This window comes from Pseudocercospora fijiensis (genome assembly GCF_000340215.1).
Source record: "Pseudocercospora fijiensis CIRAD86 unplaced genomic scaffold MYCFIscaffold_1, whole genome shotgun sequence".
Taxonomy (NCBI): Eukaryota; Fungi; Ascomycota; class Dothideomycetes; order Mycosphaerellales; family Mycosphaerellaceae; genus Pseudocercospora; species Pseudocercospora fijiensis.
The window spans coordinates 4,008,225-4,034,876 of NW_006921532.1; the positions used below are offsets into that span (position 1 = coordinate 4,008,225).

Here is a 26,652-nt window from a genome sequence, read left to right on the forward strand (position 1 = left end):
CAACAGGCACAGCGTGGCTATGGCTAGAAGTCATTCAGCAGGAGGAAGAAGCGAATTGGGGAGCTTGCACATCAGCGCATGAGCTTGACACAGCTTGATAGCGGAGGCTATGCATTCATTTCGCACATGACAGCTTGGGCGCGCATGCACATTGTGGATTATTGCCTTCGGCCATGCTACCACCACGGTGACCTACTCGCCAAATGCCCTGATCGCATTTGATGCCGGCACCCGCGCTACCTTTCGCTGCGAATCTCTTTCATCACACCATGCTCGACGAGATACCGAAACACGCCCTCGTAATCTGTCTCCGTGAATCTGCGTTGGTCATTTCTGGCAAAATGCAGCACCACTTCCACAACATCAGCCTTCCAGGAATTCAAATCCTTCCACTCCTGACACTCGCGACTTATTGGCACCCTGTCCAGTCGCTTGCGCAATTCCTCCTTGAAGATCATGCTTTCTATCAGCTTCGCATCCATTTCACAGATGAATTCAAAAGCCGCAAGCATGATGAGTGGCGCTAGAGCATGACCCGCGATGCTAACATCTCTCCTGAAAGATAACACACGCTTTGCGTACCACTCACACAGCTTCGCGATGATCTGGCGCTGGTTAACCTCTATACGTCGTGCGGAATGCTTGGGTAGACTGGTCGCCGGCTTCGAATCCGAGTCCAGGTTCATCGAACGAAAGAGTCTCTCTGCAATCTTCGCAGCATGGTCCTTGTACTCTAGCCGGCTTAGCTGATATGGTGCATACAAGGCATCATCTTCGAGTAGCCCAGTTTGGTACTTTGCCGCCCGATCTTGCATAGCTGTGAGAATCTCGTATTGCTGCTCTGATAACCCCTCCGCGTATTTGGTGAGCCGATGCAACTTCCTGGTGAGCGCAATCAGAGCATGCAGGTCGCTTCCTGCGACTTGCTCATTGTTTCCAGTCGTGTTGCTTCTGTCCATTGTGCTTGTTGATCATTTGAAGCCAAGGACATGATTCTGAACAGCGTCTTGAAGTTGAGATTCCTGTTGTCGGACAATGTCTCTGGAGTTGATATTTGAGCATGTGGATTCGCTGTCGATCGTCCAGTGGTCCTGCGTATTTACAAAGTCCAATGGGATTGCATCCAGACTGTCGTGTCAGTGAAAGCTCTAGCTCGAAACATAATTATTACAGTCTCCCAATCGCAGCATGAAAGTCTAGTTTGTTGTTCTTCAGTTCTCAACCAAAAGACGATTCAGTTATGACGATGGGAGAACAGAGGTGACATGGCATGGGGAATTTTCGTTCGGCTTGCCGGCGGCTCACAAAGGTTGCCGAGATGCTCCAGTTGAGCTACCTCCCATCAGGCTTGTGGGCATGAAGAATCAAACTGCGACCGAGTGTACGTGATAGATTAGTAATTAGGGCTAGCTTCCGAACTTTCCGACCAGCCAATTACAAACACACCTAATAATTCTTCGCCTATAAGCCTGAGAACAAGCCGTGCTAAACCAGCCTGCGACGTACTACTTTTTCGCGACTACGCAAATATAACAATCTAAATAGCGGAGATTGTAGCCCTGCTAATTACGCTTTATTCTACCTACTAAACAAGTCTATGCGACGTTAGCGCGTTGAGTTTTCGCCATTCTGCTAAGCCGACTCGACTATAGCTATCTAGATTGCTAGGCGGCTAGCTACACTGCTAGAAACACCTTAACATATAATATACCGCATCGCCTAGCTAATACTTAGAGGTCCTTCTCCTAACGCCGGTAATTATTGTTTAGATAGGCGAAAATTCCGTCCGACGCCTACTAACCGCTCTATAGCCTTCGAGGGTAATCGATAACCTTCCTATAGCCGACTCGATACTTCGAGGTCCTTCGTAGACTATTTCTAAATATCTTTTGTGTATAGCATAAGTCTATCCGAGGTATGCTTATTAAGTTGCTACTATATAGCAGACGCGACTCTAAAGCTAAGGTTAAAACACCTAAAAGTCGCTACTAGTACTACTACTACAGCTAGGAGACCGCTACTACTACCGCTACTACTATAGCTAAGAGACCGCTGCTACTATAGCTGCTACTATAGCTAAGAGACCGCTGCTACTATAGCTACTAGTACCGCTGCTAGCACCGCTGCTACTATAGCTACTAGTACCGCTGCTAGTACCGCTACTACCGCTACTAATATGTCGAGCGACGATCTATCCTCCTTAACCTCGGTTCTACTATCTAATAATGACCTAGTCGGTAGTGCTGTCGCCTATAACTATAATAAGAATATAACCGGCCTAGACGACGATGCTGCTTTACCTAGAGGACCTAAGGAATAGACTGTTCTTATAGGCGTATAGACCGATCTACTAATCTATCTAAGCAGCGGCGGCATTCTCTCTAACCCTCTAGATCAATTAGTTAGACTAGCCGGGATAGATAAGATTAGTAACTTCTAGGATAAGGTATCCGTAGATAAAGACCTTAGCGAGGAGGATAAAGAGATGTCCGACGATAAGGAAGATCTCGAGCTTCGCGACAGTAACGAAGAAGATAGTGATAAAGATAGTGATAAAGCTAGCGAAGAAGATAGTAAAGAGGCAGACTAGCCTCTTACCGAAGAAGAGCGCCTTATAGCGGCCGCTCGCGGGAAGAGGAACCGCGATAAGTACTATAAAGAGATTAAGGAGCTTATAAATAAGCATAAGATTACTATACCGTACCTTGTAAAGTTCCTAGTTAGCAAGCTAGGCAAGAAGGCCTAGTAGGACGTAACCTAGGATCAACTACGCGTCTTAACAAGGCGATCTAAGCGGTATAATAGAAACCTTAAGTCTCTCCTCGATGCCTTCCTAGAAGAACGCCTATTTAGCGCTCGTGTTATACGTGCAGAGCTTAAGACCCTTATCGGCAAGGATCTCTTTAGTACCTACTATCTAGAATTTAGCTATGCCGAATTCGACCTTACCGATATAGATAGTATTATTTATTAGTATGCCCCGACATAGCATTAGCTTCTTAGCTAGGACCTTCTCCCTAATGTCCGAAAGAACACCGCCTAGTACTAGGAAACCTTCTAGGACAGGTACAATGTTATCCGGAAGCGTACTACGATAATTATATCGCAAATCCTTTTCTTAATAGCTTATATCAATGCCTCTTTCTTCCCGAAGGCCCTTAGCATCTTTCTCGTTAGTAATAGAGCAAGCCGGAGAGTTCTCGAGTGCCTAAATAGCCTTAGCCTTGTCCCCTCGTACCGCACTATACAGATCCTAATAGGTAAGAATGTAGAAATCCAGATGCAGAAGATTAGCGAGTTAGCTAACGACCCGAAGAAGTAGAGCAGTAAGACTATCGATAATTTTAATCGCATATAGACCTATATAGTCTAGCGGAGTAGTGAAACTAATAAGATGCTTAGTATTACAATATCGTACCTTATAGAGAACAAGTACATTCTAGAGGGCGGGTTAAAGAAAGGCATAATCTACTACGACAAGCCTCTAGATCTAGACGATATCTTTAAGAATATATACGAGGATAAAGCCTATATACAGATCCTAAGGAACCTAGCCGATCCGACTGCTAACGGCGAGACTGCTAACGGCGGGCCTAAGACCATTGAGATTACGGAGATTAGCAAGAAGACTGCCTTATTCTATATCGATAAGGCTATCGCATATACTTTCCCGAAAGCCGTTAAAGCTGTGTTTAAGAAGGAGGCGGCAGAGGCTAGTAACGACGATAACGATAGTAATGCCGTTAGTCGTCTAAAGTAGCTAGTTATCGATAAGATGCCGGCGACACAGACTAAGGTGCTTTCTATACTACTATCCTTTAATAATAAGGCTACGATTGTAGGCATATATATAGTCTAGGATAATATCCTTCTTAACTTTATAGACCTAGATCGAGATAAGGACTTTAAAAACGGACCTAATGGACCGCTAATTATCTGCAATAGCGACTAGATAACTGTTCTACGCGGCCTTTCTGTCCGTAATAAGAGTGTTGAGAGCGACGATACGTACGACAAGCGAGACAATCTCTTGTTCTCTCCTGCCTAGTTCTATACTATAATAAACTGCGGCCTTACATTGCTACGGACCTATTAGGACAATAATAGAGATAGGGAGCTATTGCCAGTATCCTAGACGTTAAAGGCTAATGCTGCCTTTTAGTATAGAGACAATAAGATTAGCAAGGACAAGGCTAAGTTCTTCGAGGTTCAGTAGCTATTAAAGACGAGCTTCCGATCTCGCATTGTCGGTCTCGTTATTTAGTAGCTTATCGATGAAGGCCGAGTCATTATCGCTAGCTAGGATAATCGTATAGAAATAGTAGAGGCCGCTATCTCTCGACTTACTCGCGATTAGTATATCTATCTTGTCGACAAGATATATAACGATACGTTATCTCCGTCTGCCTAGCGCGGCTAACCTAGAACAGATCCGCAGTTTACGACAATATCTCGAATACTAAAGGAGATTGAGTAATTCCTTACGTTGCGTAAGTCTATCCGTAATATAGATATTGGCTATCTTCGTAGATTAGTCGACTTCCTAATCCTATTATTCTTTAGTGCTCGTTAGGGCAATTATAGCCGCCTAATAACCTACCTACGCTAGCTGCTCGGTCCTAGTGCTGATCTAGTAGCACAAAAGGCAATCCTAACATTAAGTGTAATCTCTATAAACGGTAACAAGGGATATACTGTCGCAGCTAATAAGTGTCTTAAGCTCTATAATTACGAGTACTCTAAGGACATCAACCGATACGCTAATTCGACCTATAATATATAGGCTATATTTAAGAAGGTAGCATTAAACCGGGAGCTATCTAGAGTCTTACGCACTATAATAACTAATATAACTAGGATCAAGCTAAGCAGCTACTACACCTATAAGGACACCTCTATCGACGTATTTAGCAGAGCCGAGAAGCTGTACTCTAATGGATATACAAAGCTATACGGAAACCCTAGTAGCAACGTCTCTAATAATATCTAGCAGCTCGGAGGCATGCAGATCTTAGAAAAGGTAGCCGACTTTAACGAGGGTAATACGTAGTATTATTAGGGTCGTAGTACCGTATCGATAGACGAGGAGATAGAGGCTGCTACTATTGCTAGTCGTATAGCTACCGGTAATCTTAGTACTATCGAAGACTCTACTATTAATACTAGCGACTCTATATAGGCTAATGCGGTCGATCGGCGTAATAGATGGCTAGGAGACGAGCAGGGAGACGAGTAGGGAGACGAGGCGCTACCGACTACCTATCTTAACGAGCTTAACTAAGAGGGTAACACATTTGGTATATAGAAATCTAACCTGCTGTATCTATCGCTTAGCTACCGTTCCTTGCTATGCTAATTAACATAGGCTGTTAGCTTCTAGTGCTACTATAGCTTCATCTTCTAGTGCTTTATCTTCTAGTGCTAGGCGTACGATAATAGCTTAATAGCTAGCTAGGCCAGGCGTACGATGATTGCTTAATAGCTAGCTAGGCTAGGCGTACGATAATTGCTTAATAGCTAGCTACGAAGGGTTTAGCTAGGCGTACGATAATAGCTTAATAGCTAGCTAGGCTAGGCGTACGATAATTGCTTAATAGCTAGCTACGAAGCTAGGCGTACAATGCCTCTAGTCGCTAGCAATTCTAGCCTTAGGCATTCGACTAGCAGTCGGCGGCTATTGCGTTAAAAGTGCGATAATGTATAGCCGTTATTATTGCCTTGCTATTATAGCTAAATGGCGCAATCCTATTAGTAGAGGCAAACCTTACCTACGATGCGCTAATATAGACCTACGCTTCCTAGTTTAACTTCTTCGTCTTCTTCTTCTTCTATATATACTAATATACTAACACCCCTAGCAATATACTAGCTATCGGCTTCTAATAGCAACAGTGTCGATACCTCTTTATCGCATATAGGTAGCTCTATAGCGATTAACACCATTCCTTGCTAGTTCTACGACTTGCTACCGATAGAGCCGCTTGTCTAATAGTTAAGGTTCCTCGATCGGTAGAGTTTGTTTAGTCCTTCTTTTAAGGTCTCCGATAGGCTTTGTCGACGCAAGACGTTGCGAAGGCGACTCTCCTAGCGAGTAGGTATACTATAGCTTTAGCGGGCGTCGACTGCGCATTTAACCGAAAGAGTATAGTTTTTGTTAGAACATCGCAGAGGTCTTAGATAGATTGGCGGAGGTAAAAACTCTTTAGTAAGGTACACCTATAATACGGCTAACGGTCTAACTCGGTAAAAACTCTTTAGTAAGGTACACCTTAAGTAGCGGCTCGATAGCGACTCTCCTACTAAGTAGGTTAGTTCGTAGTATTGCTACAGGCCTAACTCGGTAAAAACTCTTTAGTAAGGTATACCTTAAGTAGCGGCTACAGGCTTCCTACGTTCGGATTCTTTATAGGATAATAGCTCTTAAGAACGCATCTAGTTAAGTCGGCGTAACGCCTTCGTTAGGACTATTAGTTATAATAACCTTAGTCGTTGCGTAAGGGCCTCTAGTGTACTCAAGCCCGAAGGCGCTTAGTCTTAGTCTTTACTGCTACTATACGACTATAGCCCTTTACGTATTAAGACTGCTATTCGACTGTAGTGCGCCTCCCCTTCTAGTAAGCGCATTAAGACTGTTATCCGACTATAGTGCGCCTCCTCTTCTAGTAAGCGTATTAACATTGCTATACGACTATAACGCGCTCGACAACCTTTTTTTTCGCGGTGTCTCTAATACTAAGGGCGCGGTTACACTCTATTATTGTCTAGGTACTAATAAGTGTCGCTTTAGCGATCGCTGTCGTGTTTCGCTTAATAAGTCCCTTCCTATATACCTCGCGTACTATAGTTAGTAATGGAATGCGTTAATTGTTACGTATTGCGCGTAGCATATAGGCTATATATAATGCTAGTATGCTTCGGAGTGTATGCTTCTATAGCCGCTTAGTGCCGCTAGTTAATTAGATCCCCGGACGCTACTATTCGTTTTCTCTGCCTTGTATAGTAACTAGTTATCGGAATAATCGTTCTAGAGAGAGTCTGAGTAATAGAGGGCGTTAACGTAAGAGGGCTATCGTGGCTTCTCGAAGGGTGCTTTTACGAGCGCTCGATATATGTTATCGCCCTACGTATCTATCCTTGCCGTATATATTATAGTGCTAATAGCTGCGGTGCAATGAGTATAGTACTAGTCTCGCTAGTCTCGCTAGTCTCGCTAGTCTCGCTAGTCTCGCTAGTCTCGCTAGTCTCGCTAGTCTCGCTAGTCTCGCTAGTCTCGCTAGTCTCGCTAGTAACTTCTCGCTAGTGTTAGTGCCTAAGGCGGCCGTCGTTATCGTGTTAGACACTTTTGTTAGCGCTATTTGCTAGAAACGCGCTAAATCGACGTATCTCGCTATATTAGTAATGCTATTGTAAAAGTCGTAAAGTCGGTATTATAAATGCGCGGAAGGAAGCAGCTATAACGTTTAATCTTACTAATTAAGCGCTCTGCTATACTAAATCCGGGGTCTTAGCGGGACTCGGCATCCTTGTCGCTTCCTCGAATTTACGCTTCTCGCCTAGCTCTTATATGCTATCGACACCTACGACTATCTATACCTACGACTATCTACAAACCCTTATCGTAAAGATTACGATAGAAAAGCCTGCTTAGCGAGCCTATAAGGACATAATAGAAGAGCCTACTTAGCGAGCCTATAAGGACATAATAGAAGAGCCTGCTTAGCGAGCCTATAAGGATATAATAGAAGAACCTGCTTAGCGAGCTTATAAGGATATAATAGAAGGGTAGTAAGGAAGGACCTTATTAAATGCTAATTCTAGCGCTAATTCTAGCGCTAGCTCTCGCAGAAGCAGCTGAACTAGGCACTATACGCTAGCTCTCGCAGAAGCAGCTTAACTAGTACTCGCAGAAGTAGCTCAACTAGCATTCGTAGAAGCAACTTAACTAGGCATCCTATATTATACGCCGGCTCTCGCAGGAGCAGCTTAACTAGGCATCCTATATTATACGCCGGCTCTCGCAGAAGTAGCTAAACTAGGCATTACACGCCTGCTCTCGTAGAAGCAGCTGAACTAGGCATTATACGCCTACTCTCGTAGAAGTAGCTGAACTAGGCCTGCTCTCGTAGAAGCAACGCGATCGAGCGTAGTATTACGGCTCACTTTTCCGGGGATAGGACAAGGACTTAGCGAGCTTACAAGGATATAATAGAAGGGTAGCTATAACGGATATTGTTAATACCATTTCTAGCGCCATTTCTACTGCCTATTCTACTGCTATTTCTAGCGCTATTCTACTGCTATTTCTAGCGCCATTCTACTACTATTTCTAGCGCTAATTTACCGCTAATTCTAGTGCTATTTCTAGCGCTATTTTCAGCGCCATTTCCAGTGCTATTTCTAGCGCTATTTCTAGTGCTAATTCTAGCGCCAATTCTAGCGCTAGCTCTCGCAGAAGCAGCTGAACTAGGTAGGGTTAGCGGCGACGGCTTAGTAATCCTGTCGGCGAGCTACCTAGTAACTAGCCTATAAGACGGAGACTAGCTTCTAATAGCGTACGGTTCCTACGTAGCTTACGGCTACCTCTCTCCTTAGTAGTGCGAGTAACTATACTTAATAACTACTCGGCTCTCTTAGCTCGCTCCGATTTAACTTAATTAATCCGGCGCGCTCTATATCGAGGTACCTAGCTTGTTGCTAGGCTTGTAGAGGTAGGACGCTTATTACGCGGATTATCCGGACTACGAGCGATAGTAGTATCTATAGCAACAGCCGAAGCGGATAGAAAGGCAGAGGCTAGATTGCCTAGAAGCACTATATTAAGCGTAACTATCCGACTAGGTAGCCTAGGGCTAGTACTAGGACTAGAAGCAGTAGTAGCGGTAGTCGCTCTCTCGATCTAATTCGTGCGAAGACCTATCCTAGCTGCCTCGCTACGGGAGGACTCTGTAATACCGGCCTAGACGGCATTTCGCGCAGCGTTCTATACGGTAAGGCGCTATGCTAGAGACACTATCGAAGTATTTAGCAATACGGGTCGGCCGGCCGTAGATTGAGAACTAGAAGCGAGTCTAGCAGCAGTAGTAGTAGTAGTAGCTTTCTTCTCTTCCTCTACTACGCGTTGCTTGTCTACGCGCTTCTTAGCTTTCGCATTAAGACTAGCCTTCTACTTAGCAAAGATACTTATACCGATTCGCTTAATCTTATTAATTAGCTCGTATAACGTAAATAGGCGCTAGTCGATGTCCTAAGCTTTGAACTAGTCGATAAAATCGACCGACTTCTGCTTAAATAGCCGCTAATTAACGATAATATCCTCCTATTGCTCGAGCTAGCTCGTAGTAGTAAACACATTGCAGATACTCTATAGCCTACGGTCTTCTAGTATAGTCTTTAACGGTAGGTCGAATATATAGCGATAAGTCTATTCTAGGTACTTGTTGTTCTTAGAAGACAACTAGGCCTATAGCTTCTAGAAGGCAATAGCCGGACGTGTCCTATTTCCTAGCTTATAGAAGATTGGACCTATAGCTTCTACCGGTAGCCTGCTATTATAAAGGAGATCGAGGGCAGGGTTACAGGCATTACAGCAGTGCTCGCTCGGTAGTAGGTCTTATAGATATATTACCTTATCCTCGCTAAGGTACTAGAGGATTACCTTACGAAGGTAGATACTATAGTCTCGATATCGATCGTTCTAGAAATGTATCTAGATCTTTGGAATCTTCTCGCGGGCAGCTATCTCTACCTTAGTTTAATACTTCGGATCCGTGCTAGCATCTGTATCTACATCTGTATCTATATCGCTAGCAGTACTCGCATCGCCGTAGTCTCCCTTAGCATCCTCTCCGGGAATTTGTAACTGCGATAGGCTTAAGGAACGGCCTAGCGTATAGCGATGCTAGTATAATCTTCGGACTCTTATCGCTAAATAATAAGAATTAGGACGAGGCTACTTCTTACTGTTATTAATTAGGTATAGCAAGAAGACTAAGGCTATACTCCGCTTGCCCTACTATAGAAGGGCACGACTAATACGACTAAGTCGCTATATTAAATCTTCAATATCTCGAGTTATCGGATACTTAATCTAGGCGACAATCTCGATATCTAGGATATTTAGACCGACACTAAACGTAGTCGTAGCGATTATAATGCGAATGTTCGATAGGCTATCGGGGCCCTCTATAGTACGACTGTATTGCTTGTATCGACGAGTCTAGTCGCGCTTAGCTACGCTACTAGTATAGAACGAGACGGTAGTATAAACATTTACACTAGTATTGCTCTATATATATCGCTTTTTTGGATCGCTATAGGTGGATGTTATAGCAACTAGCTATGTTCGAATAACACTAGCTAGCTCTTATACGGACTTCCGACTATTAATAAATAGCAGAGCCTTCTTAATGCCTTAAGGTATAGCTTCCTTGCTTTCTAGATCGAAGGCTCTATCGATTGCGAAGTATAGGTAGTTATACCCTCTAAGCTAGTCTTTGTCGATAGTCCGCAAGATGTATATAGTATCTAGTCGATTAATACTGCTACGGAGAACCTTAGTCTTATACGGTTTATTTCTAAGAGGTCGGAAGCTACCGTTCTTAGCTACAAAGTCCTCTGTTTCCTTAGACACTAGCGATAGTTAGCTCGGTTTAGTTTAGCTTAGCTCGATCTACTTACTAGTAGCAGAACAGCCCAACTATACCGTATCGGTACGTAGCAGCTTCCGTAGCGAGAAGATCTAGGTATATTCCTTACGAAACTCCTTCTACTTCGCTACTAGGTGCATCTCGTCGATTACAACTAAACTAATCCGAGCCCGGGCCTTTAAGTCTCGAATAATAGCTCGGAAATCCTCGCTAGCTACAGTTTCTAGACTGAGGATGATATAGTAGACCTTGCTATCTATAATCTTCTAAAATAGGTTACGATCTATACTCTTATTCTCTGCGGTAATATTAACTATATTAATTAGATAGTTAGCTTGTCGGGCAGTCTCGCGCACATCCTCTATATACTCCTTACTAAGACGATTTAATAGAGTAATTTCAATAACTACTATGCCTATTAATAGGCTAAAGGCCTGAAAAGGCAAACTCTTACCTTCGCTAGTCTTAGCTACTATTATTATATTAGAGTAGGCAAATACGAGAGCCTAGACACTATAGATCTAGGATTCCTTTAGTATAAAGCCCTTGCCTAGATGCATCTTATCGAGAATCTTTCGCAGTCCTTAAGTAATAATATCGCGATGTACGTTAACAGCTTCTAGGGTACGTATCGCATCGTAGACTAACTACTATACTTGCTCGAGTAATGTATTAGTATTAAAGATCTTGTCGTAGCGCTGCTAAAACTAGGCTTTATAGTTACTCTTTCTAGCTAGCTACTCGACTAGTAGTAGATAGCTAAAGTCTAGCGACTCTCGACTAATAGTAGCACGACCTAGTAGTTTAGGTCCGATAGGCTAGTCGCCTTTCTTCTTCTTCTAAGATCCGGTCTTAGCTGCCTTATCTTTCTTTGCCTAGGCGCGGCGCTGCTTCTCGCTGCTACCTGATTTTAGTAGCATTATTGTCGGCAGTAGATACGGCGGCGGCGGCGGCGGCGGCGGCGGCGGCGGCGGCGGCGATAGTAGGATCGACCTTTGAATGCACGCGAGGCGGCTAGATATATATACGTATACGTATAAGTACTAGAGAGGTCGATATAATAGCGCGTTAGTATTAAAGGTAGACGGTACCTTATTAGCCCTAGATAGCAATATTAAGACAAGGGCGGTAGTTTTAAGGCATTCTAAAGCGCGGAGATTAGAGAGGTAGTTAATGCGACGGGCCGTACGTGCTTCGCTTAGCGTTGTATATACTGTTTATAGGTAAGTAATATATAGTAGGTAGATATAAACGGAGTGTTCGGGCAAGTCGTCTTAGAAGACTAAAAATTAATCTCTTAATTAACGTTTTCGCGACTACTTTATATAGACAATCTAAGAGATCATTTTATAACGTACAACTATACTACTAACAACTTTTTACTATTTTGCGTAGTTGTTAGGCTATATAGATTTATAACTACTTTCGTGTTCGGGGACTTATATAGAGGAGGAACGGTTTAACTTTAGGCGCTCCGCTATAGCTTTCTCTATACCCAATGTAGTTAGTGTCGATGCCTAAGGATACAGAATTACGTAGAAGAATCTACAACACTCGGAGCGCCTGAGAGGAGGTAGCAGTTGAGCAACTTCAGTGTTCCACTCCAATCTCGCTTCTGTGCACGCTTGCCAGACCTCTCTTCTCGTCAATCTCATCTCACCTCTCTCCTTCTTCCTTCACCCTCCCTGTCAGGCTTTGGTGCTCCTGACTGCACCTTCTGACCTATTTGAAGTGCTGGAAGCGCGAGCTGTCGATGGCGTCACGAGGCCTTTCGAAGGACCCGCCGCGGTCCAAGTACCGCTCGGTAGCTTGATTGATATGTATATTGTTTCCTATCCAGACTACTTTCCCAAGTTTCGGTCGCATTATTCTCTTTTGGCTTGTCATTGGCAGTCTTGGAATTTTCTCATCTCGCACCCTCTCTTTTCCGTATGGCTTGGCCTAACCCTTTCCGACGCAAGACGGCCAATACGCGCGAGTAGGTACTTTCACATGCCAACTGCTGAAGTACCTGTAGCTGACATCCTTCGTAGTTGCTGGGGATACACTTTCGAATTGACTGACAAACACCTCACGCCCGAGCAATGCGACCCGTTAAAACACTCCTACGACCTCCTTGGCGAACAAGTACTTGATCGATTGAACGAGATCTCGCCACCGCAAGACAAACAGTTACCGCGCGGTAATAGCCACTTCACAACGACTCCGAACAACGACACAGACCAGAAAGAGGTGCCAGATGATGCGCCCAGGGTACCACAAAGAGATCTGTATGCGATTTTGAAAGACCATGCAGACTCTGATAAGCTCCTTCAACGCTTTTGGAACGATGTCAACACTGTTCCCTCGTGGGTCGATTGGGCTCAAATACAGCGAGGGCAAGATGTGTTCTACAGATATGGCGGGGCTATGTTGACTGGCCTAGCATACCAGAGTCTGTTGGGCGGGATGGGAGCAGCACGGGTCGTTGAGACGCTCGCAAGGACAGGAGGCTTTTCGACTAAGGTGGCAAGACGAAGGCTCTTCGAGACGACACAGCACATCTTACAGTGTACGAAGAGTCTGGAGAGCATGCAGCCGGGTGGTGATGGATTCGCGTCAACGATCAGAGTGCGCTTGCTTCATGCTGCTGTGCGACAACGTATCATGAAGCTTCGGGCCGGAAGACCCGAATATTACGACGTAGAAGCTTGGGGCATACCTATCAATGACCTTGATAACCTGGCTACAATCACCACGTTCTCCGCATCACTGATCTGGGTGAGCTTACCTAGACAAGGAATATTTTTACGAAAGCAAGAAACGATCGATTACATCGCTCTGTGGCGTTATATCGGTTACGTGATAGGCTGTCCTCCCGGGTATTTCGAGACTCCTGCACAAGCAAAACAATTGATGGAGGCTCTATTGCTCTATGAAATCGATCCGACTCCGACATCGAAGATCATGGCCAATAACATCATCAAATCCTTGGAAAGCCAACCGCCAGGGTACACTTCTGCGGACTTCCTCGTGGCTTCAGCCCGATGGCTAAATGGGAATGATTTATGTGACGCACTTGGCTTGAGTCGGCCATCTGTATACTATCAAGCATTGGTGATCGGCCAGTGTTTGTACGACTCTCGTCAGAAAACTTCCAGATCGATCGCGCACGTGCTAACCTGCGGCTCACAGCTTCTTCTGCATTTTGAGTTACACGTATCGGGCGATCCCTTTCCTGGACAAACGAAAAATCGAGACACTGAAGTCTATCTTCTACGCAATCATCGTGCACTCGAAGTACGGGTTGAAGGGCGAGGAGAGCACTTTCTCCTTTAAATATGTTCCAGAATACTGTAAGTCTAATAAGCACAAGTGCAGACGTGATAGCTCATGGTTGCAAGAGACGCCGGCTGACATGACGGTCACATCAGCGACGATAACGGAGATGGGGGAGTGCGAGGAAGAGAAAGCTTGTTTTTCGCCTGTAGAGAGCAGAAACCTCAAGAGCTTTGTGATCGGAGTCAGTGTGCTTGCAGTCGGTGGATCGGCAGCGGCATGGTTTGCGTATGAACTAGCGAGTCGTTTGCTGTGGTAGATGTATTGGTAGTACGACTTCAAGCATCTGCTGCAATCGCGAGGCTAACAAAATTAACACCATCAACATCAAAACCCAGCAACAACTTTCTTTTAAACCTTCCGTCTCTTGGCCTCTCTCCCTACCGCCGTGCCCTACAAATTAACTACATATATATGTGGAGCTGTCGATAGCCTCGAGACAGCTGGATAAGGTTTGCTTCCGACACTAGGAGTCCCCTACATATGTGCTGAGCCTGCACGTCGAATGCTTGGCACTCTGCAGCCTCGTTCACGCATGAACCCGCATTGCATATGGGACGGATCGCTGGCCATTGAGGCACGACGAGAGCTGTTCAAGCTGTTCAAGCAGTTCCCCTTCTCCATCCCGACCCTCACCCACCCAGTCATCGACGCAGCGTGCACGACGCGAAGGTCATGGGCGCTTCGCTACCTCTCCAACCCCATCCCCATCGGACCCTTTCAGGAATCGCGTGCAATATCGGGGTGTCGCACAGCATACAGCGTCGTGCAGCGAGTGGGCACGAGCAGTGAGCGGCGTCGGCATTTACCAGGCGCATGCGCCGCGAAATGCCTGAGCCACGAAGAAAGGGAAGTGCTGCTGCTTTCGATTCGCAGCGCTTCGAGAGACAGGCCAAAGCCAAGAGCAGCGAGTCGTACGCGCAGCACTACGCGGCTGGCGGAGGGAGAAACAAGCACATCCTCAACGCCAACAACAGCAGCAATAGCGGAGGCGCTGGTCCGCTGCGTGGCAGCAAATCCACGTTGTTGACGGCGTCTGCGTCTTCTGCTGCCATCGCTGGCGCTGCAAACGAGCATGCTCGCCCGCTGCTCACGAGCCGTGCCCAGTCCGCATCCCTGCTCGAGCTAACGCGACCAGGGCGGCCTGCTGGGGGCGCGGCCGGAGGCGACGATGACACGGCACAGCAGGAGAGGAGTTGCGTGCGCGCGAACGCCAGTGCCAACAGCAGCAGTGACGCCGTGCAAGACGACGACGAGGTTGCTGGCGCGACTGGTGCAATCCGGAACCTTCGCCCGTTTCAGAATCCAGAGGTACGCATGTCCTCCTCCCAGTGCGCGTGTCGTTAAGGTTCAACTCAGAGGGTGGGCATCAGGTGCCATTGGGTCAGGTACGCGACAAGAATAGCAGCTAATTAAGGGCCTCGTTACAACAGCTGTCGCAGCCGCTGCCAGAAATCAACATCGCCATTGTGGGCAGCTCGTCCGTGGGAAAGTCCACCTTCGTGCAGCGTGCACTCGAGCTGCCCGCCCTACCCGAGTCGCAGACCACCGAACGCAGAATTCCCATCGTCGACGACGACAGCATCTACCTGGTGCGCCTGCTCGAGGTTCCGCTCAACAAAGTCGACATCGACGACGACAACGATGACACGATCAATTGGCCGGACACGATTGAGGATAAGATGATGCCGCACGTGGACGGCGTTGTGGCACTGTACGACATCCAGGACAAGAGCTCCGTCGAAGACTTGCCCGAGACTTTGAGTGAGTGATGCCTCGTGCTGTATTCGTGCCGTTGGAACCGGATCTACAGCGATATACGAAGTGCGGTGGGACAAAAGCACTGACTGTGTGGCGACCAGATGCGATCACAAAAACTTCCATACCGACCGTTCTCATCGCCAACAAGTGCGATACACCTCTAGCACAACGCGAAATCGACCCGACGTCATTCGAACAAGCTGCGAAACGCAATCTGGGCCGTGTACCATCATTTCAGATATCTGATTCTAACCCTGAAGGTCACAAACGTGGGCTGGTCACCCTCCTGAACGCGATCGTGCAGGTTTCCCAAGCATCTCCAGGTCTGCCAGACCCTCGCACATGGTCGGAAATTAAGGACCGCTGCTGACATGACCCCAGAAGAACATCAACGCAGCTCTTCGGCACATCGACGAAGAGCACATTCGAACGCTGTGCGATCACTGTCGCCGCGCATACCATCAGCGGGACATTCACGGGCCAGTTCGGAGCATACCGGCTTCGTGGACCTGAGGCACGCCCGTGTTGACTCCAGTTTCCCCGCCTACAACCAAGGCGATCGTCTCAAGGTGGCTGACGACCAAATGGTTAGCTCATTCCTGCTCGAGGAGTCGGGGAGTGAGCCAGCCACATTATCGTCTCGCTCATCATTCAGCGGCGATCAGGATCGAGTGCCGGGCAGCTCGCCCTCCTCTATACTTGCAGAGAGTGGAGCCACATTCGATGAGCTTGTGGATCGCTTGCTCGATCAACCTACTTCGAAAGCAGATTTGAAATACACTGACATCTTCCTGGCGCTATATCGCAACTTCGCTGCCCCTGGCAAGCTTCTGGAGGCTATTGTGCAACGCTTTGACGCATTAGAACAGAATGCCTCGCCCATGATCGCCAAGTCTGCATCGCAACTTCGATACCTCCATGTTCTGCAGAAATGGGTCAGCGGATATCCTGGAGACTTTGCCTTTCCTAAGACGAAACGCAGACTACAGACCTTTGCTACTAAGCTGAGTGATAGCCGTATCTTCGCTGCTGCTTCGCGAGAGATTGGTCTCGCCATTGACATGATAGCGGCCGATGATGACACAGACTGGGCGTGCAACGACAAGGACAGATATGCTTCGGGAGAATTCTCTCGAAGCTCAATGTCCTCAACAGCTAGCACACTCCTCGATGACCCCGAGTTCAACTTCGACTCAGCGCTGAGCGGCAGCACACTCTACGACGATATTCCCATGGACAACCTCCCAAAGCTTGCCAACCAACAGCTCTTGTATGTTGAGCAAGCGCAAAGAGTTGCATCAGGTCTGCACCCGATACCGAGGAATCCGCTCACCAAAATCGAGTGGCGCAATCTTATGGAGAAGCCCGATGACCTTATAGTGAGAGAGCTGACACGAATGGACTGGATCATGTTCTCATCAATACGACCTCGAGATCTGGTCCGGCATGTGTCGTTAAGCAGAGAGCAAAAGAATGGTTGCAGAAACCTTGCCCACGTTAACCGAATGATCGAGCACTTCAACCAATTAGCTTGCTGGGTGGCGAATTACGTGCTTCTTCGCGACAAGCCCAAGCATCGCGCGTTGATGCTCGAAAAGTTCATGCGGATCGCACGGAAGCTTCGGGAGCTCAATAATTACAATGCCTTGGGCGCGATCATTGCTGGAGTTAAATCGACATCGGTACACCGACTTGCGCAGACACGAGAACTCCTTCCACCACACGTTGGCAAAGACTGGCTCAAACTTGAAATTCTGATGGCACCTGCACGATCGCATTTTGCGTACCGCCTTGCGTGGGAGAATAGCTCCACCGAGCGCATACCTTACCTACCACTTCACCGGAGAGATCTGGCTACTGCAGAAGAAGGCAACAAGACATTCATTGGTGACGAGAAGGGTGTAAGGATCAATTGGAGGAAATTTGAGATCATGGGAGACGTCATCGTTTCTCTGCAGAGAGCCCAAGGAGTTCCCTACAAGAATTTGGGAGGTCTTGCCGGCAATAAAGAGATCAAAGAACTGATCTTGGATGTGAAGCTGATAAAAGACGAAGAGGTAGGATTTGGATTTGAACGGGGCAGAACATGAGAGTCAAGCTAACTTTTGATCGTAGGAGCTTTACGAGCGCAGTGTGGCTTGCGAGCCTACAGCAAACGCAGCCTCAGGATCAGCGGCAAAATTCAAGGAGTTTTTCAGGCGATGAGAAGAATCAAGAGCAAATCTCGAGAAATATGGGCGCCGGATCTAGGCAGGAAAGCAATTATGCGCGACACTTTTGGTGACGAATAGAGGGTGATGATTTCGACGACCAACGACATTTGAGCACATATCCGTCATGTGATGAAGCAGAAAATATTTTGGGCGCCTCTTGGGAGGATCTGGGCAAAGAACGAGAAAGAGTCTTGACAAGCAGATCTCGATGCTGTTCGAGAGGATATGGAGGAACGCGGAAACACAGCGCGCATGAGAAGAGGAAGCTGTCTACTACAGCTGTGCAAAGAGCGTACGTAACTCTACGTTGTTTGCAGCAAAATTGGTCTTGTCATAGATTACTGCAGCCTCACGGCCGCAAGAGCTACCATTTGTAATAGTTTGACGACGAGAGTAGCGTACTCGGAAGCGTTTCGGTGTGTATGTCAAGCCATACATTGTGAATAATCAGAGAAAGCCTTGTATCTCTATCATATGCACAGCATGTTCTTAGCGCGCAACGTTCAACTACTATGATACCGACAGACTGCATGATGGTGTTCGTTCACTGCCCAAACTTGATCCCGCACAATTTGATGAACTCCACCATGCCTTCAGAAACCTCTTCATCATCCACGTTCCTCAGCCGATGCATAACATCTTGCGCTTGCCTATCTCCCTTTTCCCGCGTCCATGGACCTCGCAATTTCTCATCATGCTCTCCTTGCTGATGGTGGTGAGCACCTCGATTTCGAGACCGTCCGCCTCGACCACCTCTGAAAAAGGAGCTTCGACGGTCGTCGCGATGTTCCGAGAATAACCCTGATTCCCTCCAAGTCCGCTGGTCTTCTGGGCCGGGTTCAAGCGTCATTGCAAAGACGGCGGAAAGTTCGTGATGCAGTTTTGGATATCTTTGCATCAGGAGCTTGAAGTCTTGATCATTCTCGAAATTGGCGTAAGGTGATTTTTTCTGTGGAGTTTGGCTCGGCTTGTGGGTTTCTGTGGTGCGAGCTTCTGGGAGAGATGTTGAGGTAGAGCGTGGAGCATTTTCTTCGCTTGAGTGAGTGGTCTTGTGAGATTTGTAGCAAGGGATAGAGCAGCTGCAAACAATTTAGCAGTCTGTTGAGCAAACACTTAGCAGTGACGAAGGACGTACTATCTGATCTCGCAGGTCTTGCATTTGTACTTGGATTCTTGTTCGTGGCACACGCCGCATTGTTGTGCCATTTGATTGCGCTCATAGCTGTGTTGTGCGGCTCACTGAAAGATTATCTTCAGTCTCATGGGAGAGACGTCGATCGATCGTCGGCGGCTCTTTCTCGTCACATGTTGAACATTGAAGTGAAGAAGGAACTGCCTTCTACTCGTGCTCAGGCCCGAGCCGTCTGGGGCTTCTGAGACAGGCGAACTCTACTCTTAATTGCGTTTAGGTTGAGAATGCCAAGAACCTCGTGACCGCGATGCCTGTCTATACTGTTTCTTAGTAATTTGGTCGATAGAGTGCAGTTATCCTTACACTGCCTCGAAAATAGCCCTTATAAGCGGTCTACTACTAGAGATAGTATATATTGTCGCTACGGTCTACGTTGCTAGTAACCTCTTGCTACTATATTACCTTATAATAGCGCTAAAGCCGAAGAAAGCACCGTCGGCGGCTCGAGCGAGTTAATTACGTAAACCAGTCGAGAAGGAGCTTCTAGCTTATAAGGAGGCTATTAAAAGGCGCGAGTCGCCGAAGAAGAAAAAGGCGAAGGTAGTAAAGAGGTTAGCGGCGGCGGAGGCGGCTTTAAAGAAGTTTAGTTAGGCGCGCGTATTTAATGCTTAGGCGTATAGAGAATTCTCGGACCTCTTATTAGAGCGCGCGTCGATAGTAGTTAGTAATAATAATAGTAACGGCGGTAGTAACGGCAGTAGTAAGAAGGATATAGAAGGTGAAGTCGCGCCTAGCGAGTTAACGACTATAGGCGAGGCGCCTAGCAATTAGCTAGCGCAACGGCTTATAAACTAGAGGTTAATAGATAAAGGAGATATTAAGACTGCCTCGTACGACTCTCGTAACGACCTTTACTATAAGCAGTGTTAGCGCCTTCTTAGCGGCAACTAGGTCCTTAGAACTAAGAATAAGGAATAGCATAGTGCCGCTACTTAGCCTGCTAAAGATGCTTTCTACTAGGCAGTTAATAAGGCTAAGAAGCAAGGTCTCTTTATTAGAAGCTGTATACTAGTCGTGTCCGCTGCGAGTATAAAGAAGGCGGATTAGTTCTACCAAAGTTAGAAGCAAAGTAGTAAGTTAAACGGCTATTCGAAGAGCGTTTCTATACTAATCTCTCCTAGCTAAGGATTATAGCAAAGCACTTAATGCCGCTCTTAAATTTAAATACGAAGGTCGAGACAAGGTCCGTATTGATATTAAGTTTAAAACAGTAGCGAAGGACGCCCTCGTTAGCGCTGTTCTTAAAGTTAGTAAACTAAAGCTAAACGACTAATAAGCTGTAGACGGTCTTGCCTATATTATAGAAGAACGAAGGTCTAGTAACTATAAGACTAAGCTCTAAGCTAACTATATATATACTCTTAGCACCTATAAGAACTATAGCGGCTACTGCTATTATCCTAAGAATACGCTAAATACGGAGATTTATTATTACTAGTTCTATACCGAGGCTTTAAACCTATAGTCTTACGCTCTTGCTATATAGCAAGAAGGAGTTAGTCTTAAGAAGCCGCCGGAGTTGGCTTTTATAAAGATAAAGGATTACAAGGACAAGATATTAAGTAGCAAGCTAAAGGGCTCTACTAGTATGCTTGCTAATTTAAAGATAGTAGAGCTTCCTTAAACACTAGCCGTTTAACGAGGCCGTAATAACATTAATCCTAGTACTATTATCCGAGAGACTATATCGAGTCTGCTTCCGGTCCTTCGTAGACAACTAGCCGCCGCCGAGCCTGCCGTTATACTACCTCCGGCTGTTATAGAAGAGTCTCCTATTCTAGTCTGTATTATAGCACAGATTAGAACGCCTATCTTAAGCCTTACTCGATAGTTCTTTAAGTATGCTATATAGCAACACGAATGGTCTAATCTAGAAGAAGTTAGAGACTTTAAGAAGATTGAGTTACACTTCCTTGCTAAGAAATAGGACTATAATTAAATAATGCGTGTCTCTAAGAAGTACTAGAAGGAAGAACTTAGCTTCTTTAAAGGCTATAGACGACGGTTGCTTAATATATTAAAGCGCTTTTAGAAGATTAAGTTATCTAAGAGGTTAGAGAAGTGATAGGTTTGAATAATAATAACGATATTAATAACGGAGCAACGGCTGTTTTCTTTAGTTTAGATTAGTATAGAGTTTATATAGGAAAGGGAAACAAAGTGGCTTATTAATTGCTCCGTTGCGTATGTCTTAATTATCGTTGCCGCCCTTCGAGTCCTCCGCTGAAAAGTGAAGTTTGTAAGCGGAGCGCTTAGCGCGGGGCTTAGCATTCCGCACTACCCCTTCGAAATTCGAAAACATCCGCTATACTGCTCCGACTATTATAAAATTAATAGCAGAGCTTCTATTAGACATTATCTTAATATTGCGCATTTTTAATAGTATAATTTGGTCGTATAGTAGTAGTATTCTGCCGCTTAGAGGTGTAGGTTGTTAAGCTCGAAGCCTAACTTAGTTGCTTCGTCGTTAAACACGCTATTAACGTTATAACCGCTATGTCTAAAGAGTCCGGTTATATTAAGGCTAGCTATATGCTTAAGAGCCTATCTAAGGAAGTCGGCAAAGCACTTAAAGTCCTTCTATAGGTGCTTGTTCTTCTTAAGCTATCTTTTAAGCATTGCGAAGGTCTGTTCTATTAGGTTAAGGTCTAGCGAGTATAGCGGCAAGTACTCTAATCTATAGCCGGCTAACCGTATTATCTCTTCTACCCTATCGCTATAGTAGATTGAGGCGTTGTCTATTATAAAGATTATCTCCTAGCCCTTAACGAGAGGTAGTACTTTATTTTCTAGCTAGTCGTTAAAGGTAACTTAATCTACGGCGCCTTCTATACAAAGAGTGCAGTTGAGATAGCTATTAATCGTTAAAGCCGGCAATACTAAGGTACGTCGTTGCCTTTGCGCGTACTAGAAATCGTAGCAATCTATACCTCTTAGAGACTAACTATATTTCCGGTAAGCAGTCTTCTTATTAGAGGCCGTCTCGTTAATAAAGACTAACTTATTAACAGGCCATTTCTAGCTCCTAGTATGCTATACGGCTCTTGCTATCGGATTGCGCTCCTTCGCGATATGCTTTAACTGTTTCCGAGTCCATTTAAGCCGATTAGTAAGCGTACGCTAAACACTCGAAGGATATAGTTCTACGCTAAATTCATTATACAACGCTATATACATCTCTTTAAGGAATGAGTCTAGTCGATTAGATAGGTATTCCTTTAACTATGCGTCTATCTCCTTCGTTATCTTCCTTATACGGCGCTTCTTCTTCTTCTTACTAGGCGACGGTAGTAGGTCCGGATCTGGCATATACACCTTACTAAACAGCTCCTAACACTTCCGCTATCGATATATCGTCGCCGTACTCGCTCTAGTCTTCGAAACAATAGTTGGAACGTTAGAATTAGCTTTAAAATAGAGCACCGCGAGTCTAGTAGTCTTAGAGGGTAGGCGGCGAGGCATAGCGGCGCAGGAAGGCGTAGAACATATACAACAACACCTCAACGTCCGTATTCAACGGCTATACTATCAATATAGTCAAAAATTCAGTATTAGGGTGAGTGTACTTGGAAATGGGACAAAATGGCTGATTTACTAGCAAAATCTTGGTAGGGTTTCCCAGGTCTTGGCATTCTCAACCTAAACGCAATTAAGAGTATTTCCATTACATCTTCGCCTCGTAATACATTTGCCTTGAGTCGACAGGTTTGAGAAAAAACAACTGCGTCTGATCGTTACCTGATTCTCGAGCGATCCATAAAAAATGCCGGCTACAGACTCGCCGGCAGTCATTGTAGCGCGATACTTGAAGTCCAACAACTACACAGAAGTGGGACACCAGACTTCGATAGCTGACATCTTGCTAAGAACTTGTAGACATATGAAGCATTCATCAATGAAGTCGGCCTGCCTTACGATGCCGGTAATGTCTCAAAAGGCGATCTCACGATCGAAACTTTGCTCGAAGAGAAAAAGACATTCGACGTCTCGATCAGGTTCGAAAAGTTAGGTGTCGAAGATGCGAATGTAGGATGGAGTCGGCCAGGTATGATTGATTCCTTCCACACAATTTGTTATATTGTTCTGCTGAGAATCTCCGAAAGCACCGTCTACTGCTACACAGATTGATGTTCTGCCTACTGCATCCAATATTCTCAGCACTCAAGTCGAGAATGTCGCGGAACAGGGCCAGAAGGCAGCTCCTGTCTTGCTGGTCTCGACTGCTGATCGTAAAGTGCACATTCTTGATGCTTGGTCGAATGCTCTTCAGAGGACTCTGGCAAACCTACACGACTCGCCAGTCTTGTCTTGCTCCACGGTAAAAGGCCAGCATCTGCTTACATCATCGATGTCGGGATCCTTGCATCTGAACGATACGAACGGAAGCTCAATTTCCAAGAGGCGAGATCATTCCAAGTATGTTGTCAAAGTGGCTGTACTGGAAGATAGTACGACTGGAACCATTGTTGCCACAGCAGGGTGGGATAATGCTATTTTCATCTACAAGCCCCAAGACACCAATGGTGCAATCGAGCTAGGCGAACCCAAAGCCACGATACCGTTACAGACGAAGCCTGAAGCGATGATCTGGCTTCGACATCCAGAAAATCAGCAACCAGTTCTCCTCGTGAGTAGGACAGATTCCAACAACATTTTCTTCTATACAGCTGAGGACCCACCACGTCTTTTGGGGAAACAGAACCTCGCACCACACTCAAATGCCTGGGTGGCATTCACTCCCTCTTCGTTGGAGCTGTGTCCAACAGACCCTACTTTGCTTGCGGTCGGCACGTCTTCGGTGCCGCACATGAAGCTTTTGATCGTACGACTGTTGTTCCCGCCCTGGGAGCCCGAACCTGCGCGTCGACCGCCTCAAGCTCTCCGAAGCTCCCTTCTAGACGACAATCCTGTCCAAGAAACACAAGCATCGCAAGCCCGCGCTGCACTTGCAGTAGCGGATCGCGAGCATGCTGCGATTCAGATCCACTGTACAACCATGGCTCCACAGACGGCATATTCCACGCCGGCTGTCATGTGGAGACCGGATGGCAGCGGAGTGTGGGTCAACGGCGACGATGGTGCTGTGAGAGGAATCGAGGCATGTTCTGGGAAAGTCGTGGCAACGCTGCTTGGGCATGAACCGGGAAGTAAAGTAAGATGTCTTTGGGCGGGAATGGTGAAGAGTGAAGAAGGACAGAAAGAAATTCTCGTCAGTGGAGGCTTCGACCAGAAGCTGATCGTTTGGAACGTTTGAAGTCAAGACACATATGCTACTTTCCTGAACATTTGCGAATTCTGGTTTGGTGTGTCTCATTGGGCTGCTCTCGTTATTGCCGTCTTGTTCGGCTTCTTGCGGACTTGCTTCCCAGCTTGAGCCTTTTTTTTCTACTGGGGTCAGAGGAGAGGCGGTGCTCTTTACAGTGCCGATTCTAGCTTTCGTAGAAGCTCCGTCTGTCGTCGAGGGAGACGAGTCGCACTCAACCGGCACCGAACACTCTAGTAACTCCATTGCTACCGTACCGACGTCGTTGCTCTTGTCCACAGCAGCCCTCAAATCAGCGGTCGGGGACAATAGGACAGTGTCATATGCTGATGCCATTGCCCGTGTCGAGCCAAACGGTTTCCCGCAAGTACCATACGAGTACCAGGGGATTTTGGCAACAAGTCTGTTGTTATCTTGCCATTAGAAATTGAAGTCTTCGAAGACAAGCTCCTTCCCGGTGATCCACTCCATCAGCTGCATCCTGAGCGGTACAGCCGTGCAGAGATACACTCTCTCCACTTGCTCGTCGAAAACAACATCTCCCTGCTCGATGCGTCTAAATTCCATCCTAATGGCTCTCCTCTGTAATTCCGCAACGCCCTCGTCTTCCTGCGTGCCGTTGGTCACAAACACAGTCAATGCTTTTTCCAGTCCTTCATGCCGAGCTATTGTGTCCGTCACCAAACTCGTGTCTTCCTTCCTCAGCGTCCAGAGCACTTTCAGCCTTTCGAGATCAAGCGTGCCCAGGCTCGGTAGAAGGGGCGTTATGCCTACACCAGCCGCCACAAACCCAATGGTCTCCTTTGCATCTTTTTGTGCTATCTCAAATTCGCCGCCGAATCCTTTGATGCCTACTTCAATGGGGCGATTCATTGTGGAGCCTTTCTGTCTAAAGAACCACTCTGTCGCAACCCCGACCTTCCGAATAGTAATCTCAAACTCGTCATCCTTCAAATTTCTCGTTGGATTAGGCGGATTTCGTGGAGGACTGGAGACAGTAAATGTGCGGACGAAGTCATCGTTCAAGCTACGAGGATCATCATCCCGCATATGTGAGTATCCAAGGTCGAGTTCAGACGATAAATCGAAAGTTACGTATTGTCCAGCAGTGTAGTTGGCTGCATTTCCGAGGCTGAATTTGAAGCGGGAGATGGTTGGTGTTATGGCTTCTTGAGAGAGAAGATTTGCTTGCTGAAGACCAGTGCCAGCAGATGCGGTCCCTGGCGGCTTTTCAGAAGTCAGGTATCTTACAGATGGGTTGTAGGGAGAAGCATCTCCGGGAACACCTCGGAACGGAAGAGCTTGTGAGACGAAGCGAGCAGATTCTACGGTCACTTTGACTGCCAAGTTAGAACGTGGCAGAAAGCTAGAAGCATCTTGTCCAACTAGGATGTCGGTAGTGCCTGTAAGATACAACATATCTCCCGTATCGAAGTCTGGCACGCAAAGACCAGCTCTGGGCGTGACCAAAAGGTTGCCAAGCGTCTGATATAATCTGTTTCCAGAGTACTCCGGCCAGCAGAGTACTGCTCCTGAAGCTTCATTCGATGCCACACGAAGGAATCCTGCGGGCCCACCTCGATGGTTTGTATCCATATCCAGCTCTTTTTGGGACGAGGAGACGAAGAACAGGTCAGATTTTTTGATCAGCTCGAGCGCTTGCTGCGACAACTGTGGCGAATCCGACATGAGTTCTGGGTTTGACCTAGCGGGAACGATGTGCTTGCGGTTCAGATATTTGGGGCAGTTTCCCAAGCTCTGCTCTATCTTCAGCACGAGCTGTGTTTCGACGATGTGCTCCTGTTGTTCGGTAATTTCGTCGTGTCTGGAGAGAAGGGCGCCAGCGATCATTCGACCATACATTTTGGTTCGTTTCCTTGTCTCCAAGTCGATCGCGAGACCACTCACCATTCGTCCTGGGTCCTCCTGACGAAGAACTTCCCCATTTGCTTCTTTGCCGACCAAGAGCTCCACGACTGGATCGTATTTCGCAGGCACAGGTGTCTTGATGCCGACAATGCTTCCTCCCAGTGGCTGTGAGAGGCCTTTCTGGCCAGATCCCCAGAGCGTGGTCCATGGTCGTCGTTCGGCATCCAAAGTTCCTATGGCTATTAGCGGTGCTATTCGCAAGTGATTGGAGAGCTGGGGCGAGAGGGCAGGAAGTGTGGGGTTGTCCACGTCTGGCACGCGCATGAGCTTTTGCATCTCAGACTCGCCGTCATGCCACGGCAAGTCTTGCACGAATATAGCGGCCATTGC

At 46.6% G+C, this 26,652-nt stretch overlaps 6 protein-coding genes across 6 annotated transcripts; 3 read left to right on the top strand and 3 right to left on the bottom strand.

Annotated features, from left to right (window-relative positions):
- Window positions 1-236: 236 nt before the first annotated feature.
- On the bottom strand, window positions 237-959 carry MYCFIDRAFT_192330 (uncharacterized protein; the record flags this gene model as incomplete). Its single annotated transcript, XM_007923069.1, has 1 exon — window positions 237-959. The coding sequence occupies one exon, from the start codon at window positions 957-959 to the stop codon at window positions 237-239; it is 723 nt and encodes a 240-aa protein (XP_007921260.1).
- An 11,618-nt stretch (window positions 960-12,577) lies between these two features.
- MYCFIDRAFT_27384 (uncharacterized protein) lies at window positions 12,578-14,223 on the top strand (the record flags this gene model as incomplete). The annotated part of the gene is made up of 4 exons (XM_007921626.1): window positions 12,578-12,624; window positions 12,680-13,759; window positions 13,821-13,981; window positions 14,060-14,223. 4 exons carry the CDS (start codon window positions 12,578-12,580, stop codon window positions 14,221-14,223), a joined length of 1,452 nt encoding a protein of 483 aa, XP_007919817.1.
- A 1,239-nt stretch (window positions 14,224-15,462) lies between these two features.
- Window positions 15,463-18,407, top strand: MYCFIDRAFT_48274 (uncharacterized protein). The gene is made up of 4 exons (XM_007921836.1): window positions 15,463-15,728; window positions 15,827-16,048; window positions 16,107-17,782; window positions 17,841-18,407. Exons 1-4 carry the CDS (start codon window positions 15,647-15,649, stop codon window positions 17,928-17,930), a joined length of 2,070 nt encoding a protein of 689 aa, XP_007920027.1. The 5' UTR covers window positions 15,463-15,646; the 3' UTR covers window positions 17,931-18,407.
- Window positions 18,408-18,482: 75 nt separating this feature from the next.
- Window positions 18,483-19,132, bottom strand: MYCFIDRAFT_18109 (uncharacterized protein; the record flags this gene model as incomplete). Its single annotated transcript, XM_007921469.2, has 2 exons — window positions 18,483-19,017; window positions 19,074-19,132. Coding segments are annotated over 2 exons (594 nt in total), but the record flags the coding sequence as incomplete, so codon positions are not given.
- A 3,692-nt stretch (window positions 19,133-22,824) lies between these two features.
- MYCFIDRAFT_55082 (uncharacterized protein) lies at window positions 22,825-24,428 on the top strand. The gene is made up of 3 exons (XM_007921934.1): window positions 22,825-22,959; window positions 23,007-23,175; window positions 23,234-24,428. Exons 1-3 carry the CDS (start codon window positions 22,894-22,896, stop codon window positions 24,382-24,384), a joined length of 1,386 nt encoding a protein of 461 aa, XP_007920125.1. The 5' UTR covers window positions 22,825-22,893; the 3' UTR covers window positions 24,385-24,428.
- A 385-nt stretch (window positions 24,429-24,813) lies between these two features.
- MYCFIDRAFT_62660 (uncharacterized protein) lies at window positions 24,814-26,649 on the bottom strand (the record flags this gene model as incomplete). The annotated part of the gene is made up of 1 exon (XM_007922059.1): window positions 24,814-26,649. One exon carries the CDS (start codon window positions 26,647-26,649, stop codon window positions 24,814-24,816), a length of 1,836 nt encoding a protein of 611 aa, XP_007920250.1.
- Window positions 26,650-26,652: the final 3 nt, after the last annotated feature.